The 20,523-nt window shown below is 45.2% G+C and overlaps 1 protein-coding gene across 1 annotated transcript in view; it reads left to right on the top strand.

Annotated features, from left to right (window-relative positions):
* LOC146788619 (uncharacterized) overlaps positions 1-20,523 on the top strand; it is a 1,185,638-nt gene that overhangs the window by 427,674 nt on the left and 737,441 nt on the right. The window contains exon 30 of the mRNA XM_085635786.1: positions 8,812-8,992. Coding sequence (XP_085491912.1) covers positions 8,812-8,992 — 181 coding nt within the window. The remainder of the gene's footprint in view (positions 1-8,811; positions 8,993-20,523) is intronic.

Below are 20,523 nucleotides of genomic sequence, written 5' to 3'. Positions count from 1 at the left end.
GAGGTCAATAATCATTTTTGATTCTTTCTGTCTGAGTTTTAATACCCTGTTTCCACCCCTCGGGGATCTTGGGATGTGTTCCATGGCAAAATAGCTGAGACATGAGTTGTCCGAGAAATGGTGTTCTTGGAAATGACGGGCTACCGGATACTGTTGGTCACAATTGCTGATAGCCCTCATATGCTCCAATACACGTTTCTTTGCAGGGTGAACTGTGCTTCCTATATACCTAAGTTTGCACGGGCATTCAGGACAGTATATAACAAACGGGGTACCACAGGTAAGGAACTGTGAGATGACTTTGTTCCTGCCACCCCCATCCCTGTAATCCTTTTTCATGCTGCTGTTCCTGCAGGCTCTACAGTGTCCGCAGGGAAAGAAACCTTGGAGTCCCTGGTTCATCATGGTGTTGTATATAGTGACATCACTGTGTACTAACTTGTCTCTGAAATTGTAGCCTTTTCTGTAGGTGATGTGTGGTTTCTCACTAATGATGGTACCAATATTGGGATCACTTTTGAGAATGTCCCAATTCTTGGCCAGTATGTTCTTTATGTCTTTGGCATTTCTGTTGTATGTGAGTATTACCCTGGTTGTCTCTTCCTGTTGTGTGGGTTCCTGTTGTTTCTCTCTCATGGATCTAAGAGTGTCAGTTCTTTCTATCATTTCTGCCTTCCGTAGTGCTTTGTTCAGGACCCATGTTGGGTAACCCCTGATTTTGAACCTTTCAAGCATGATTTTCGTTTCTTCTTTGTACCCCATTGGTGTGCTGCAGTTGCGTTTAGCCCTGAGAAATTCCCCAAATGGAATACTCCATTTTAGAGGATCCGGGTGGCCGCTGAGGGCATGAAGTAATGTGTTGCCAGCTGTATCCTTGCGGAACAGCTTGGTTTGGATGGTGTTGTTATGTACTTCTACTTTGGTATCCAAGAATTCAACTGCATTTTTGCTTATGGTACTGGTTAAACTGATGTTAAATTCGTTGTTGTTAAGTCTTGCAATAAATTCAGTGACCTCAGTTTCTGTACCCCTCCACACCAAGAAAATATCATCGATGTAGCGGAGCCAGAGCCTGATTTTCTGTCTCTCTGGGACAAAATGTGTGTCCACTAGAGTGTCCTCCTCCCATTTGCCAAGAAACAGATTGGCAAAGGATGGAGCGAAACATGTTCCCATCGCTGTACCAGTTGTTTGTTGGTACAGTGTGCCATCAAATAGAAAGATGTTGTGTGTGAGGCAAAACTGCATCATTTCCAAAACCATATCAGTATGGTCTTTGAATCTGATATGTCGTGTTCTTAAATAGTGTCTACACGCCTCTATGCCATGTTCATGTTTGATTATGGTATAGAGAGAGCTGACATCCATGGTGACCAACAAATATTCTTCTTCCCACTCTAAACCTTCGATTTTGTCAAGGAAATCTTTGGTATCTCTAACATGAGAAGGCAGACCACTAACATACTCTCTGAGGAAAAAATCGACGTATTTAGAGATGTTCTCCAAAACACTACCTCTGGAAGAGACTATGGGCCTGCCTGGAGGATTTATGGGGTCTTTATGTACTTTTGGTAATAAGTAAAGTACTGGAAGGATAGGGTAGTCCTGTTTAAGATAACAATATTCCTGCCATTCAAGAATCCCCAAATCCTTCCAATTATTTAGTTTTTCCCAGATCTCTTCCACGCTGTTGGAATAAATTTCCCTGTTGACTGTGTAGAATTGTTTGTCTTGTACTTGGCGTAATGCCTCAGTAATGTACTTGTCTCTGTCTAATATTACCACATTACCCCCTTTGTCCGCGGGGCGAATGATAATACTGCTGTCCTGGGCTAAGGAAGTCAGGGCATCTCTTTGTGCCGATGTGAGGTTTTGTTTCTGTTGGGTTTTAAACCATTTCTTTTGTCTGAATTTAATAAGTTGCATGTTCACCACTTCATGAAATGTGTCTATATTGTCATGGCCTAATGGTGGATAGAAGGTTGAACGGGGTTTGAAACCCGTCATGGCCACTTGGTTGTGTGTGATGTCATTGGTATCTAGAAGTTGATTAACTGCTGTGTTGGGAAGGGTATCATCCATCCCTTCATTGGATTCTAGTTGTTGTAGCATTATAAGGTTGTCCACATCACTGATGTTCAAATCTAGTTCTTGTGCGTTATTGGTCCTGCCCGATTGATTGGGGGGTCTGGTAGGTTCCGTGAAGCATTTCCAGCCTTTGTGGAGCACTATAGACTTTGTCATGTGATGGAAACTAGGAACGGATTTAGGATTATGGATTTTCCCAGCATGATCCTTGACTTTTGACATTGGACTCAACACTTAGTTTTCCAGGAGGTTGATGCCATGTGATACACTAATGGAGGTTGTTTTTTTTTTAATTCCACAACTCTTCATTCATCACACAACATGGGCACTTGTCCGTAATTTCAATCACCCTTCCCCAAACGGTGCTGTAACTTGAACCAGGTCACTAGTCTCCACCAATAGATCTGCAGCAGATACATGCATGTTGGGATTTAGCCCAGGATTTTCACTGAGAATCACTACATTTTTTCACAATCACATCGGCATTTAGATTCTCACACAACTTCACGGAAAATATATGTTTTCAACCAACATGCTTTTCGTGCTTCAAGAGGTTTTACATTTGTGAATTTGCATTATATAACAAATACGATGTATGCTTACTTGTCATTGCAATGTGCACACCTTTCCTGCGCATTGTTGTATTTAACTTTATTGATACGTATCACGCACAATATATGCCCACTTGAAATATTATGCAGTATTGATTGATACTAACTTTGTCGGGAAATTTACAATTTACAATGTGCAGATATTTTGTTCAACTTTTGTATTCAACTATATTGGTAAACACAGCACACAGTACAAAATGTATTCACAGTTGGGAAATCCCATGCTATTTAACCATGCAAACATGGCCGCGACATTTGCACCATATCAGCGTGTGTTTATTTGTAACAAAACCATCTTTTATGTTTACTACCTCGAAAAGTACGATGTGTTTATAAAAATGGTGACATTGACATTAATTTCCATCGTGTGAACAAGGCTGTTTAGCCGAAACGCGTAGCGTGGAAATAAACGTCCCACTGGGTACTCACTTTGGAGCCTGAGAGTGTGTTTTATCGCAACTTGACGAACAAAAATATATATATATATATATATATATATATATATATATATATATATATATATATATATATATATATATATCATTTGTTCACACATCAATGCAGCCCCTATAAATGAATCAATGTAACAACAAATAACTGGTTTTGTAATCACACACTATAGAATATAGACCACAGGAAGGCAAGCATTACTTGAATCCTTTTTATTAGTAGACTCTAAACCAATCTGCAAAAGAGCAAGCCTTGTTAGCCTATAGGCTGCATTGAAAACCAATAGCATAGAAAATTAAATCAATTGCAAAACACAAAATCTGGCACTGTGTCTTTAAGGCAGCCATAACCACCATCTTCCCATCTTGCCTCATGGGGTGACAATTAGGTCAGTTGTTCTTTTCGACTCACGGGCTCTCGATGTCAAGACAACGGACTCCGTCGGCGTCAACTCAAGGACGTTTACACGTCGAGACGGACACTTCCGTCATCGTCAACCAGGCGACGATTGACGTCAAGGAACAGATCTGTCCCCAGAGGGCGGTTGAGGTCGCGGACGCGCCCTTTGACGTTGAGACACTGGTCTCCATCTTCCTCACGTCCAGTGAGCATTTCTCCGTCACCATCCTCGACGACTAGAGCTAAATCACCATTGGTGGTTCAGGACACAGTGATTGCGCGTTCAGTGTTGAGACACTCTCATCAGTCGGCATCGACCTATCACGCAAGTTCAAGACACACTTCGTCATCGTCCTCAAGATCACCGGAGGTGAATATTTCGACGTCGAGCAGTCCGGCGTGTTCACCTGTACGCCCCTGTTCACGCTCTGAGGCTCCTGTAGAAGAGAGGCAGAAATCTCCATCTGTGCACTTCTCTCCTAGGTGGAGGTTGCCTCTGCATCACTGGCAGAAATCTAGAACAGCACAAGCACAAGCTCCTCAGGACTACACCAGCCCTCTACACAAGTTTCTACTAGCCCGCCTGGTACAAGCAGTAGATCTCTCTCCTACTACTCCATCGAGGGGTTGAGATCATACGCATACTCCGGCATCCTCCTCAAGAAGGAGATCTACATCTCGGGGTCATCGGAGAAGGCGCAGGTCACCAACACGATCACCTTCTTCTACCCAATTTTCAAAGAGGGACTACTCTCCGACCCTTACAGACAGTCCACCTTTGAGGGTCTCACCGGTGGATGAAATCAGTACTTTTCAGGCTGTTATGGCCAGAGGGTCAGCAAAGTTGAACATTGTTATGTCTACCCAGCAGAGCTCATCCTCAGTGATTTTTGAGACTTTGCATCAAAGATCAGCACCCATATCGTTGTTACCCTTGGTACCGGGGCTCCTTCAGCCGTTGATGGAAACATTTCTTACACCGGCAACGCTTGATACAGTGCCAGCAAGGCTCTAGAAGAAATACAGGCCTCCAGAAGAGGATCCATTATTTCTTAGATCTGACCCCCCTCCTGACTCTGTAATAATTGCGGCTGCGAAAAAGACACACGCAGTGGCCTCCTCATCAACTGTTCCTCCCAATAAGGAAAGCAAAGCACAGGATTCATGGGGGAAAAAAGTCTGCGGCACGTCGGCCTCCATGTTGAAAGTCTCCAACGCCTCGGCGCTCTTAGGCTGTTATGATAGGTCCTTGTGGGACTCACTTCAAAGGTTTACAGAAAAACTACCCAAAGAAGATCGCAGGGACTTTGAGAAGGTATTGCAGGAAGGAAGCTTGGTGGCAAATCAAGTTACCAGCACCGCAGCGGATGGAGCAACACAGTCTGTGCGCTCCTATGAATCTGTGCCAGACGGTCATTCTGGCTGCGACTAACTGCGCTAAAACTTGAAGCTCGGTCATGGATCCTCAACCAAGCTTTTTCAGGATTCTCCTTGTTTAGTACTCACATAGATGAGGAGATGTCGAGGATGGAGACGGAGCTTGATACCCTGAAGGCAGTAGGGCTTGAAAGAAGAAAGGAGTTCAGGCACAGATACAGACCATACAATCAGCGGCCCTTCTATCAGTAGGTTCAAACCCCTCAGTGGCAGAGGCAGCAACATCAATAGAGCCAATCAAAATCCCACTATGAGGGACGTCGTGCTGCCAGAGGAAGAGGATCCCCTCATAAATCTGCTGCCTCAGCAAAAACTCCTTCAAAGCAATGAGTGTTGGCTTCCCCATCACTTTTTCCAACTCCAGTGGGGGAAGTATAGTCAGCCATGTGTGAGAGTGGCATGGTATCACAAAAGACCAATGGGTGTTAACTACGCTGCAGAATGGGTGCTCTCTACGTTTCTGGCATCTGCCCCCTATGATCCCTCTGGTAAAAACTACTTGCCACCAGATGCAGATACTGCAGCAGGAAGTTTTAACCCTTCAGTGAAAATCGGCCATTGAGGAAGTTACTATATCGCAGAGAGTTCAAGGGGTATACTCAAGGTACTTCCTAGTGAAGAAGAAAGGTCGTAAATCAGAATACAGACCTATAATGGATCTTTGTGCCCTCAACAAATCCATCAGGAAGAATACGTTTCACATGTTGGCTCTCCCATCAAATATATCCCCATCTCCAACAAGGGGATTGTATGTGTTTGCTGGATCTGCAGGATGCATACTTTCATGTCCCAGTCAATCCACATCACAGGAAGTTCCTGTGTTTTCTGGTGGAATGGACCCATAATAAGTTCAAAGTTCTGCCATTTGGGTTGAAGTCGGCTCCCCGAGTGTTTACAAAATGCATGGCAGTACTAGCAGCCGCTCTACGGCGCAAAGATATCTTTGTTTACCCTTATCTCGACAACTGGCTTCTGAAAGGTCCTTCTCCCCACACAGTGTGAGGAACCACTATCAACAATGCCTAGACCCTTGCCAACGGCTGTGTCTCCATGTCAACTTCGAGAAATCAACTCAGCATCACACACAAAGAATCCACTATCTAGGTGTGACAATAGACTCCACAATAGGAAAAGTGTTTCCTTCGGAGAAGAGACTGTCATCTGAAATGCAAGCAGATTCTGCGCAGCAACTTTCCTTCAGTCCGTCAGGTTGCCTCTCTCCTAGGGTTGATGGCATCCTGCATTTTTCTTGTCCCCAGCGCCAAGCTGAGGATGCATCCCTTACAGCAGGATCTGGAGGACAAGTCGAATCAACGAACGGCTCGATGGGATGACAGGCTACAGCTGCCAAAGCAGCCACAGCATCAATTCCTTGTTGGATGCGACAGGAGAATCTGTTGGTAGGGGTTCCGTTCCAACAGTCTCCTCCCTCTCAATCATTAATCATAGATGCTTCCCTGTAGGGTTAGGGAGCACACATGGGGTCCCTACAGACTCAAGATCGATGTTCGTCAAAAGAACGATTGTACCACATCAACTTGCTGGAGCTACGAGCGGTCCATTTAGCCCTCAAGGCGTTTCTTCCATCCATTCAAACCAGTTCCATTCTAGTTCAGACGGACAATACGACCACCATGTACTATCTGAACAAGCAGGAAGGGACTCGGGGTCTCCGCGATTGAGCGGGAATATTCAGTGCTTATGACTTTGATGAGTATACCCTTGGAAGAGAACTTATCCTTCTTCTTTTAATGTCTTTCAATTATTGCCTGAAATCTGTCCAAAGCTGTTTAAATATTCATTTTACATGTTTTACATTTTAACATTATTACAGAGTTTTTTATTACATAATAATTTTTTGGGCTCTAGTACTAATGTACTTTTAGCTGTATGGCGTGTTTCTATCTTTTATGGCCTTGTGCCGAATAAAGTTATATTCACTGACTAATTACAAATTAATAAATGATTCATTATTGCTTAAATAACTTCCTACCTTAGACTCCATACGAACCTAGCAACCCACAACTAAAATATAAGTAAAATAAATAAGAATTCCATAAATTACATATTTAAAATCCATTATAAATTAACGATTAATAATTAATTTTTCACAATATCAAAGGCTGCAGTAAGATATAAAAGAACCAAGAGAATGATTTAAAGTCGAACACTCATGAGCCCACTAGTAGGTCTTGAATTAGGTCTGGGTGCTCCATGATATCTAATAATTTGATTCCTGAAGGAAAAATTGATTAACTCCATATGGTCATGATAAAAATAATAACTTCTTGTTCCACTGAAACTATGGCTGGGACAGAATCAATTGGTTATCAAACAGATCTTGCTCTAGTTCTGGATGGGTTGTTTCAGATATATTATTTAAAGACTGGCTCTGTCATGGGTTCCACACATTGTTTTCCTCTGGGAGATCCACTCACACATCAGAACTGTTCCACCCGGGCCTCGCTCTCCTTACATACCGACTGTTGATTAAAAGGTGCTCCAAATGTGAAGGTTGAGCAGATACATGAAAAATATTATATTTTAAATGTGGATTCAAATCAGCAGAAAGTTGTATACAGATGAAGACTGACTGCTTACTTCCCCTCCTTCGTCCGGTTCTCTAATAACTCTTGGCATTGGATGTGAGGGACCTCACATTAATCAAGCAAGGAACAGAGATCCTTCATAGAAACTCTTACCCTAAGTCAATATATGAGGCCCATGCAGAGTCTCTGGCCTCAGCCCCTCAGCTCGTTGGCTAAATGACATCCTAACAGCGCACTTTGTGCATTTTATGTGCAAAACTGTCTCACTGTTACGGTATTTGAAACTATTCATGGGAGTCTAGGGGGTGATGACAGTTGTAAAGTGTGTGTGCAATGAAAAAAGTCCCTTCTAGACCTGGTAAACATTCTGGCCTACAAGATCCTTTTCCAGACTTTGAAACTCCTTCTGTGTGGACAGTGGCCAATGGGAGTTCATCTGGCAGAACGATGACTCCTCCTTTTAAAAACTTCACCTCCCGCACGGAGAGCTTCAGGCAGAGACGCCCTTCATGGAAGTTAATTAATCAGGAATAGTGATTAATTAGCGAAAAAGTATGTGCCAGGGTCTTACTCAGGAGGCTATTGCAGGTTGTACTATCTGCTACCCCTGCTAGCGCAGCCAATGACAGTACTAACACAACTACTAGATATCGCACCCCTACAAGTGTCACAATTTACACTATTCCAGTCCCCCCAAAGTATTATTCATATTTCATGTATATTGAATTATTAAACAACTTTTGTTGTGCTCATGTCAAAATGGACAGATAGCGCCACAATATGGTGGACCATCATAAGTGCTGCTATTGAGCGCTGGTGTCGAGCACCGGAAACCACTTACTCAGATGAAGCACTTTCAGAACCAATTGTAATGTACAAGTGCAGTGTAATGAGTCACTTCTAGACCTGGTCAATCTACCCATCAAGCCCTGCTTGACTGGATTGGATACTTTATTCACCGATGGGCCTTGGAATGTTGAGAGCTCTGAAACATATCAAAATGGTGGCAGTGCCAATGTGTGAGGCTTTAAAGGGCTAAGGCATGTCAACAGAAGCCTTCACAAGTGGGTATTTGTGCATCTTTGTGTTTGCATACATTAGCACTTCAGAGCCTGGCCTTTTGGCATTACCAATGTTTGCTGATTTTTATATTTATTATCCAACTTAGCTCTAAATTAATTCATTTTGTTTAATATGTGCATTGTACTGGAGCTGTTACCTTTAACAAGGAAGGTCAGTCTGGTACTATAGTAACATTTTATGTTTTTTTATTTCAGACAGCAGAATGTGGCTGCCCTGAAGCATATACAGGAAGGTACTGCACAGATGATTATGATGCTTGCCAGATAGAAAGTTGCTATGTCAATAACAGCTGCAACGATACCAGTGCCCCTGGTGTTGGATACACATGTGATCCTTGTCCTCTTGGCCTCATTGGGGATGGCATAAAATGTGCAGGTATGTGGATAAGCTTACAGATAGTACAGATAACACACAAACCAACTTCCTAAATCAGCACCCCATGTTGATAGGGGTCATCTCCTTTAAGATTCTTGTACTTTATATGCCCTACTTGAAAGAAGCACAGACTGTAAACACTGCAAAAGTAGTGATTTATACACACAGAATGTGTTTAGTGGTCTACTTGGACCTTACAACTGACATGGGCCATGTGCTTACCCCCTGACATCGCATGTTTCAGAGAGGACTAGAGAACCAATTTACAAATCTAGTCTGCAAAGCACTTACTCTTTTTGCCCAGCAACAGGTTAGTTACCCAATCATTTTTGGAATTGAGATGAATTATTATGTCACAGTGCAAAACTGGTATTTGATAGGAATCACAAAATTATAGCTCGTGCACATTAAAAAGTAGGATTCCCTTCGCAACTGTTAGCGAATGGCTGCAAATACAGGGGTGGAAGCCTTGAGAAACACCAGACCAGAATTCCTGCATTGCTATTCGCAAAATGGCATTCATGAGATGGTCAAATTGCAAATTTTGAAAACTATCCCTTTTGTGGTGTGGTGACTTTGAACAATCCTCACAATGCAAAGGGAGAGAATGATTGCAGTGCAAACCAAACATGTGCACTGCATATGAGCCTTTTCCCTGCATCAGAGTGATATTGAGAAACATTCAATTCAAAACAAGTCCTTGCATTACCAAATCTTCAAAGTGAGACCTGTTATGTCTATGGGATATGCTGGAAAGTTTGGGTGTGGAACAAGCGCTGGTGTCGCTTATCCGTAGGCTACATTTTAATAGTTCAGCCTCCATAAGATACGGCACTCAAGGGGAAACAACTGAGCAAATAGCTTCAACAGAGGGTGTCTGTCAAGGGTGCATCTTAGCCCCTTTTCTCGTTTTAATATACACAAACGGCCCAGAGACTTCCCTATTAAGTAGGAAACTTGATTTTCCCAAAATTGGCAGCAAATCTGTCCCCTTGCTATCCTATGCTGACGACACAGAGCTAATGGCCACAACAGCGAATGGCCTTCGGAATTCACTGGATACTTTGATTGATTTTATGTCGCCACTTGATCTTAATGTAAATTGTATTAAATCATATATTACGGTATGCGACCCTAAGAGTTCAAAAACTAAGATTTTCATAGAACAGGACAAGAGAATAGAAAAGGTTGAGAGTTTTATCTACCTGAGGAACTTATTTAACTATAAGCTAAGTTAGGAACCACTTGTGACAGCAAGAGCCCACCATACAACTAGGGCTGTGGATGGGCTATATCGCTTTGCATTCAAATTAGGCCGTAAGCTTGTTAGGGAAATAATCACCCTTTACAAAGCCAAATGCCTTTCAGTTGCAGCATATGGTGAAGGGGTGTGGGGGCATCACAATATCCGCCAGCTACGAAATAGTGGAATATAAATTCACTAAAAGGCTTATGATGATGCCTAATTGTGCCCCTAACCGCCTATGTCATGACAAATTGGGATTAGAGCATATAGAAGATCATATATCTTGTGCCCCTCTATTCCTATCGGTGAAAAGTTAGCTATCTGAAGAACTAACGTTCTCACGAGAAATAATAAAAGATTGTCAAAACTTGGCCAACTCTCTAAAAATACCATGGCTTCGTTTTGTGGAAGATAAATATTATGAAATAGGATTAGGGCATTTCTCTGAGAGTCCTAAAAGCATCCCAATGAACGCCAAATTTATTATCAAAGTGGCGTTACATTCCAGAGGAAACATGCGTTATCCTCTCCAAGATTAGATCAGTCCCATACACTTGTCCCCTGCCCCAGTGCAATATTATTTAACATTCACCACTCTGTGCATTTTTTGCTAGCGTTTCCACGCCAGAGTGGTTGGGCGAATGATCTCTCACCTTGTCCATGTGATAATCTTACAAGCCAAAGCACTTTGCACTTTATCTTATTCTGCACTTTATATGAAACGGGAAGGAGTACATTTTTAATCCCACTGTTAAATTGCCCTTGTATATATGTTGATGGTTTTAAATTCTTGCACTCACTGGCTGCCCCTGATATTTGTATTGCAGTAGCCAATTATATAAAAGTGTCTTTGGCCATTAGGAAACGTTATGAGTAAGAATTCCCTGAGTTTTCTCACCGTAACTCCAGTATTTAAAGAGTCGCATGTCCCTTGTATTTTATGATTTTTTTTTACGTATTGTTCAGAACTGTTATCTGTGATGATGTTTTTGTATATCCTAATGGTGTTATGAATTGATACTAGGTTGTTTTGATTGAATTTTAAGCAATATGCGCTTTTGATGGTTATGGATTTTAATCGACTTTTGGAGGTCTACTCAGCTGCCTAAAGGCCACTAGAACAGCACCTTAACTTAAGAATTGACATGGCTCATAGTTTCCAGCCACGGGCAAGGGCCCAAAACGTAGTGAGGCGCACTACGTTTAGGACCCTTGCCTGTTGAGGAACACTACGTTTTGGACCCTTGCCTGTCGCGGGTACTTGGGCCTCCCACACGAGTGAGGCACCGTTTTTATCGGGAGACCCGGGGGAACGCTGGGTGGTAGGAAATTTGTGTTAGCCCGGTGATGCCACAACTTTTCCTCACAAAAATGTGTGAAAAAGGTGATTTTTTCAGCTAAATTTGAGGTTTGCAGGGCATTCTGGGTAAGGAAATGTTGGGAGATCCACGCAAGCCATACCTCCCTGGAATCCCCCGGGTGTCTAGTTTTCAGAATTGTGTCGGTTTGGTAGGTTCCCCTAGGTGGCCGCCGAGCACCGGGCCAAAAACCCAAGTGACCCCCCTTGCAAAACCAGGTCGTTTTGAGATAGGCAAATTTCATGTCGCCTCACTACATTGTGGGCCCTTGCCTGTCGCGGGTACTTGGGCCTCCCACAAAAGTGAGGCACCGTTTTTATTGGGAGACCCAGGGGAACGCTGGGTGGTAGGAAATTTGTGTCAGCCCGGTGATGCCACAACTTTCCCACACAAAAATGTGTGAAAAAGGTGATTTTTTCAGCTAAATTTGAGGTTTGCAGGGCATTCTGGGTAAGAAAATGTTGGGGGATCCACGCAAGCCATACCTCCCTGGAATCCTCTGGGTGTCTAGTTTTCAGAAATGTGTGGGTTTGGTAGGTGTCCCTAGGTGGCCGCCGAGCACCGGGCCAAAAACCCAGGTGACTCCCCTTGCAAAACCAGGTCATTTTGAGGTAGGCAATTTTCATGTCACCTCACTACGTTGTGGGCCCTTGCCTGTCGCGGGTACTTGGGCCTCCCACACGAGTGAAGCACCGTTTTTATCGGGAGACCCGGGGGAACGCTGGGTGGTAGGAAATTTGTGTCAGCCCGGTGATGCCACAACTTTCCCCCACAAAAATGTGTGAAAAAGGGGATTTTTTCAACTAAATTTAAGGTTTGCAGGGCATTCTCGGTAAGGAAACGTTGGGGTATCCACGCAAGCCATACCTCCCTGGAATCCCCCGGGTGTCTAGTTTTCAGAAATGTGTGGGTTTGGTAGGTTTCCCTAGGTGGCCGCCGAGCACCGGGCCAAAAACCCAAGTGACCCTCCTTGCAAAACCTGGTCGTTTTGAGATAGGCAAATTTCATGTCGCCTCACTACGTTGTGAGCCCTTGCCTGTCGCGGGAACTTGGGCCTCCCACACAAGTGAGGCACCGTTTTTATCGGGAGACCCGGGGGAGCGCTGGGTGGTAGGAAATTTGTGTCAGCCCTGTGATGCCACAACTTTCCCCCACAAAAATATATGAAAAAGGTGATTTTTTCAGCTAAATTTGAGGTTTGCAGGGCATTCTGGGTAAGGAAACTTTGGGGGATCCACGCAAGCCATACCTCCCTGGAATCCCCCGGGTGTCTAGTTTTCAGAAATGTGTGGGTTTGGTAGGTTTCCCTAGATGGCCGCCAAGCCCGGGGCCAAAAACTCATGGGACCCCCTTTGCAAAACCAGGTTGTTTATTGATAGGTAATTTTGATGTCTCCTCAATAGGTTTTGGGCCCTTGCCTGACGCGGGCACTAGGCCTACCCACGCAAGTGAGGTACCATTTTTCTCTGAAGACTTTGGGGAACGCAGGGTGGGTGGAATTTTGTGGACCCACGCAGATTCCAGAACTTTCCTCCACAGAAATGTGAGGAAAATGTGTTATTTTGGACACATTTTTAGGTTTGCAATGGATTCTGGGTAACAGAACCTGGTGAGAGCCAGTGAAGTACAGGTTTGCTAGGTTTGCCTACGTGCCAACTGCGCTAGGGCCCAAAATCCACAGGTATGCACATTGCTAACAAAAATTCGGAGCCCAGTGGGCTTTCTGCCGCCCTAGGGGGGAATCGGGGAAGGGGATTTCATCCCGATATGCCCCTAAAGGGGCAGTAAGACTGTGGCTATTTTCTGTGAGGGTGGGGGCATTGGTATGACCATTTTGGGCAGCCCCCACGCATAAAAAAAGCCTGCGTACTCGCTGGCGCCTAGTGGGCTTTCTGCCCCCCCAGGGGGGCAGATCAGGGGCCACTGCCACCATCTGTCCTCCCGGGGGGGCAGAAAGACTGGAATTTCTCTGGGGGTGGGGTGGGGTATTGTCATGCCCATTTTGGGGAGCCCCTACCCCATCACTAATAAAACAAAAAAATCCATGGTTTCTATCTGCCTCCTGGGGGGCAGAATGACTGTCATTTTTGTGGGGGGGTGGGTGGGGGCATTGGCGTCCCCGTTTCGGGCAGCCCACACCCTAAAACAATTGTGCGAAAAAAATCCCCGGTGGATAGTGGGCTTTCTGCCCCTCTGGGGGGGGGCTACTGCCCCATCTGCCCCCGGGGGGCAGAAAGGCTGTAATGGTGGCGGGGGTGGGGGCATTGGCGTGCCGTTTCGGGCAGCCCCCACCCTAAAAAAAAACTGAAAACAAATCCCTGGTGTATAGTGGGCTTTCTGCCCCCCCGAAGGGGCAGATTAGGGGCCAATGCCCCATCTGCCTCCCCCTCGGGCGGGCAGAAAGACTGTGATAATTGGGGGGTGGGGTGGGGGCATGGGCCTGCCCATTTTGGCCAAACCCCACCGGTATTTTTTTTTTTTGAATTCCCTGGTGGCTAGTCGTCTTTTTGCCCCCCCCCCCCCCCGGGGGGGGGGCAGATTGGGGCCAATGCCCCTTCTGCCCCCCAGGGGGGACAGAAAGGCTGTAATGGTGGCGGGTGGGTGGGGGCATTGGCGTGCCCGTTTCGGGCAGCCCCCACCCCAAAAAAAAACTGAAAACAGATCCAAACCAATAGTTCTAGGAGAGTGCGCAAGATTGTGGAGTTACTGAGTGCCGCGCCCCACTAACGGAAGAGCTGCAGTTGGACGTATCTCGACGCGCCGGCAGCTGAGGCAGACGTGGAGGAGGAGGCGGAGTTTGGGCGGTTGGGCTGAGCAAGCAAGCGGCGAGTGAGCGGGAGAGCCGGGAGAGCCGGTCTCCTGTCTGGGTATCGGAGGGACGGGATTTTGGAGGACCTGTGGCGGTAGCAGCAGTGGCACACCAAGAAATTCCCGGTAAGACGGCAGATCCGGGAGTGCGGCCACCGAAGCCATCTAAGCTAGGGGTCATGGGTCAGGGGTGCATTTGGGGTGCTTGGGTGCTTGGGAGCCTCGAGCCTCGAGTCTCGAGCAGGCTGGCTGATAGGCTGACTGCCTGACAGGCGCGAGGAACCTTATGCCATAAGCCATAAGCCTTGGGCCCTCCTCCCCCCCCCCCCCCGAGAGTCGCACGTTGAGGTGTTGCCCAACACTGCTGCTAAGACCCTGCCCGGTCCTCCTCAACCCCTCAGTTTCCGTTTCTTATAAGCCTGCTTCCCCTTTGCTCGTCTGCTCCTCTGCTCCCATAGCTTTCTTTGCCCATTTTACTACCTACTACCTGCGGCCCGCTCATTCTTCTCCTCTGTTCCTCCCGATTGCTCGGTTGCAGGGCATTCAGGGGGCATGGGCAGTCCTATCCAGCTCTGTCCAGCTCTGGGGCTGCCCCCCCTGCTCCTTCCCTCCCTCTGTGAAGCCGCCTAGCAGCCGACGCTCTCACTGACTCTGTGATTACTGACCGGCGAGTTCCATTGTCATCCACGGGCACAGTTTCCCGGTCTCTATCCCGAACGGTGTGGTGAGCGGTCGGTCACGGGCTGGTGGATAAGGGAGGGGTCACATATATGAGCGGGGGGGTGCCTCGAGTGCTATGAGTAAGGTTACAATAAAAAACCTGGCGCAAATCCCACTGAATGCGGCAAAAACAAAAGCAAACAACAAAAAACCTCATTTAACATCAGGCCATGAACCTTTTGTAATTCAGTCTGCAAGATCGTTCAGAACTCAAATATAGGATAAATCTCACAATACTCAGCTGTTGGAGAAAATATTTGAGGAATTATAAGATCATCAGACCTTCAGTATTTTAACAATTTGGAAGAGTGAATTTGGCAGATCTTCGGTGGATCCTCGGGGGACCCCTGGAAAGCCCTAGCAGACCTTTAATAGGTATTTCAATCCATATCAGTCATGAGATCTGGGAGAGTCAGGAAAACTATAACGGCTTCAAAAAAGAGGAAACCTAAACAGATGTCATCTGACGAGGAGCTTGACCAAGCTAGACATGGCTCCCCAGGGGCTTGTAACGACTCAGTGAATGTGGCAAACCCGAGGTCAAATAGCAACGACAAGAGTAGTCTTGGTCATTACGGCAAGAGTAAGGTTTCATCAAACTCTTTGAAATCTTTGAACTTGTTGGATTATTTCAAGAAAAATCCACCAATGGAGAATATTCCTTCACACCCGCAATCGCAAGCACTGGAGGCATCTAATTTCGGAATACTGGACCAAACGGCTGAAATAATCATGTTCTCACCACCACCTCTACCTTTGCAACAGCCATTAAAGACCTTGCCTAGCAAAAACCTGCCCCAATTTCCGGAAGTCTTTACCTTTGGATCCTCACAAAATGATGCAATCCCAGCTCAGTCAGAGGGGGTAACTTTAAAACAAAACTTGCAATATGATCATCCTTCACAATTGCAAACAGGTTTACCTCTTTCACCATTGGCTATTCGCAATAAAGAAACAGGCATGCTGCACTCTCTTGCGCCGAATCCTTTACACAATTCAGGCTTTCTTATAGCCCAAATTTCGAATATAGAATCATCAGCAACCCTGTCATGCCATGATCCTGTTGTACTAAAGGACTCCACAAAAGCACTACACAGCCACGTTATTTTCCCTCAAATCCATGTCCAAAATACCCACTCTTGTAATAAAAATCCACGATTGGCAGAACTATCTCAAACTATAAGTACACCAAAGGATTATCTGGAAGGGCCAAGTCCTCAGCTCACGGCACTTACTCCGACAACAGCAACAGTGACACCCTCACAACAAACACCTAAAAAAACAGTTCAAGATGACCAGTTTTTGGCGGACTTGTCATTTTTCTTCAAAAAAACCCAAAATTCACCCAAACATACGTCAAATACAAAGCCCAACTTAGAAGACTCTAATGCAATTGGTGTCTGGCCCCAACTTCTTCAAACTTTCCAACAAACGGTTAATGCTCTGAATTACCACTCTGACAAACTGGACGTACAGATAGACCTTCTGAACACCTTAGCATTATTCACAGCAGGCATAGATAACAAATTGGACAAATTGAATAATTTAATAATAGGAGCTCAATCCTCTGCAAAGCTTGTCCAGGCCATTTGTTGCTGTTCCCCAATTATAGACTCCCTCTCGTCTCTTCCTGCCTTTTTATCAAAAGTCATAGACGAGGTCAAGTTGCTGAAGAGAAGCGACTCATTAACAACTCTTTGCCCACAATCGCAAATTCTGCCAAATATGTCTAAAAAACAAGCTAATCCTAGGATTTCACCAAATCAAGGCATCGAGGTGAAGGAGGGCACAGCTCCCCCCTCACAACAGCTAAAGGAGCAGTCACTTTCTGACCGATCCCAAATTGGAACAACGAGCTCTAACTTGACCGAAGCAATGATCAAAAACGCCCGATTTCCAAGCGGGGGCACAATCTGCGCAGACTATATTGAGTGTGAGTTAGCAGCTAGTCCAGCTACTCAGATAACCTCAATTTTGGAAGTGCAGCCAGTCCCTTTTCCACCTTGCAGCAAGAGAGAGCGCAAACGCCAGCGTAAACATAGAAATAAATCAAGGACTAAAACAACAGCTGCCTCGACAAATTTCTTTCCTCTCTTTGCATTAGCCACTAACAAAAAAGCCTCTAGCAAAAAAGCCTCTAGCGAATCCGACGTACCACCACCTTCAACAAACCGAAGTGAAATCGAACAGATAGGGGTCCCATTAGAAACTGACATAAATCGGACTTCGGGTAGTAATCAAGTCGCAACTAAGCTAGCTATGGGAACAGAGATTGTCGATCTGAGCTCTGGTAAAGAAAAGCTAAAGGTGAAAACTAACGACTCAAGCAAGTTAGGGTTCCCATCTGTGGGAATAGCAATAGAAGACCACAGTTCAACGAATGAAAAGCTAAGGGTGAAAAGTAACGATCTAAACCTGTCAGAGTCTACAGCAATTGCAATTAATTCCAAACCAGTGCCTGCTATAATTCCATCATGGTCAGACAAGTTAATGACTAAATTAAATTTAACAAAAACTATTTATAACTATAAAACATCCCTACTTACCAACAATCAGTCTGTGATGCAGGCCTCCAGACACCAATCTCAACAGGAGCAGGTTTTTGATGCAGGCCCGCCAACTAACAAAACCAACAATTCAATCCAAAGCTCATGTAGCAAAAAGGACTCTAAACTCTTTTATATTATACTAGCTCCCGACTATAAATCAAAAGGACGGCAAGACACCCTCAATAGATCCAACATAATCAGACTAGTGGACGGTACCCCGGGGTTTGCAGGCTTGGCGACTGATGATATAGAATCTATAGAATTCCTTCCACCAAGAGGCACACAACCATTCTCAAGTCGGCCTATTGGGCAGGGGTATTTCTGGATCACAAGGCCATCCTGCGGGCCTGGGGTATTCGAGTATACCCATATTCCATCCCAGGGTACCCCCCAGCACTACTAAATCAGCAAACGCCTCCTAAAAGAATTGGAACCGTTCATTCTGCGTCCAACTTCAGAACATATTCGATATTAAAAAATGCGTCAGGCCCTGAAGTATGTAACAACTCGACCTCAAATGTGGCCTCTGTGTCAAGTACCTTAGCAAATCATGTCGATTCCACAGGAGCAGATGCTTGATCTCCACTCCTCCACTCCGCTACCGCGAACTCAAAGGCTCGCGAGCAGCAGAGAGGGGGAAAGGGGAATTGGACAGACAAGAGAGACAGCACTGCGTCTTCTTCCTGGACTGGACTCGGAACTTCTTCCTCACGATTCCTGCAATGAGAGTAACTAAGCAACAATTCTACAAAAGACTACACTAAAAGGGTTATGGTAGTTATTCACACACTATACCTGTCCTGACACAGTGGGTAGCTGCTCTCTGGACTCATTCGGCTAGGTGCCTTCTAAGAAGTAGAGGAGTTGAACAGTTGGCGTGTAATGACTCCTGAAAATAGAATCACATGTAATCCCTGTTCGCCTGATACCTCACTCCCCTCCCTTCTCTTTATCTACCTTTACCTGTCTAACACCTTAGTAGAATTTTGACTTTTCATAGAATGTGAAATAGTTTCATCTTGAAGACTATTCTTCTTTCTGGATTCAGAACCGTGCAGGTGGTGCTAAGTTGACAGAATCTTTATATATATATATATATGTACAACTGCATCTACATTGAGTTCAATTTAAGTCTTTCTCCAAACTTCTGACTTATTCTTCCTCTTTATGCTGAATTCAGAACTTGCTGCTGCAATTTAGTCTTGGCTTGTAGACTCTATTCACGATACTCTCTCTCTCACTCACTTGCTTAATGTCTGAGAGTTCTTTTGTCTCTTTTCGTTAACTGTCACTGGACTCTCTCTCTCTCTCTCACTCACTTGCCTTAGGTCTGAGAGTTCATTTGTCTCTTTTCGTTAACTGTCACTGGAAGCTTTCAATGGAGCGCTGACACATCAAGGATATACAGAAAACGGAACTTACTTCTCTAGAAGAGTATTCACCAGACTTGCCTCTACCTTTTCTCCACCGCTGATGCGTAGAGGGACTTCGTCGAGTTCAAGATTCTTGCCACTCTCTGAAGGTTTCTGAACAACTACTTAACCACTAACTAGTAGGTGGAAAATAATACGAAGAATTACTCGGACTCAGGACTGAAGCGGACCCAAGGACTGGAAAGGGAAAGTATCCTCTTATTATCTTAGAGAAAACTCTGACTGGAAATATTTCATGAGAAGCGAGGAGCTCTACAAGAACGCTGCCTTCCCTGAGATTTGACGGTTGAAGTGCGCCACACTCAGAATGCGCGCGCGCCACATCAACATCGGAAAACTGCACCGCTGCCAGAGCGAGCCACTGCGGAAAATAGCAAACTAAACCTGCGGCCATCTTGGGAGAGGGAAAATAGGCCTACGCTCTCAAGGAACGAAGGAAGGCGGAGAGTGATCTCACTGAAACACTTCTACGCCTTCCCCCCAAGCGCCAAGCCCGGCTTCGGGGTTGTATGCTCAACCTAGGGAATCTGACCATACCTGTACCAGTCCTGACAGTACCTCCCACCAAAACCCCCCTCCTCTCCTCCTTGGGCTTAGTGGGGTGAGTGCGATGAAACTCTCGGAGCAAACGTGGAGCATGGATATAGGATCGTGGCTCCCAGGATCTCTCTTCCGGCCCATAACCCTTCCAATCAACCAGATAGAAGATCTTCCCTCTTTGAAACCTAGAATCAAGAATTCTCTTTACCTCAAATTCCTCCCTTCCTTGCACCAAAACTGGGAAGGGTGAATTACCTGCCCTAAATCCCTCAGGACTAAGCTGGAGCAGAGAAACATGGAAAACTGGATGTAAACTGGATGTATCTTCAATCGGGGAGGAAGGCTAACCTTTACACTGACGGGATTCACCATTCGGTCTACCTGAAAGGGGCCCACAAATCTAGGCTGAAACTTCCGATTCCCCTTCAGTCATAAATTTCTAGTGGAAACCCAGACCTGATCTCCCTTTTTATAAACTGAATTTGGACGTCTCTTCTTGTCTGCCTGCTTCTTGTAGGAAACCTTAGCCTTAGACAGATTTCTGGAAGCTAATTGAAAGGCCTCGTGTAACTCTTGTACTACCGTTTCCACTGCAGGTACATTACTGATTTATTTATCTACCAGAGTGTTTGGATGTCGACCGGAATTTAAATAGAACGGGGAGTAGCCAGTGGAAGCATGCTCAGCATTATTATAAGCGAATTCTGCTGCCCAAATCAAGTCTGGCCACTCTCCCTCCTGATCCATCAAGAATAAGCGCAAGTATTGCTCCAATTCTTGATTAACTCTTTCCGTCTGTCCGTCCGTCTCAGGATGGAAGCTGGAAGACAGACGGGAATCTACACCCAACCTTTTCAAAAAGGATCTCCAGAAACGA

This window comes from Triturus cristatus, chromosome 11 (genome assembly GCF_964204655.1).
Source record: "Triturus cristatus chromosome 11, aTriCri1.1, whole genome shotgun sequence".
Classification (NCBI taxonomy): domain Eukaryota; kingdom Metazoa; phylum Chordata; class Amphibia; order Caudata; family Salamandridae; genus Triturus; species Triturus cristatus.
The sequence above is the reverse complement of the archived record's forward strand: the minus strand, read 5'-3'. Positions and strand labels throughout refer to the sequence as shown.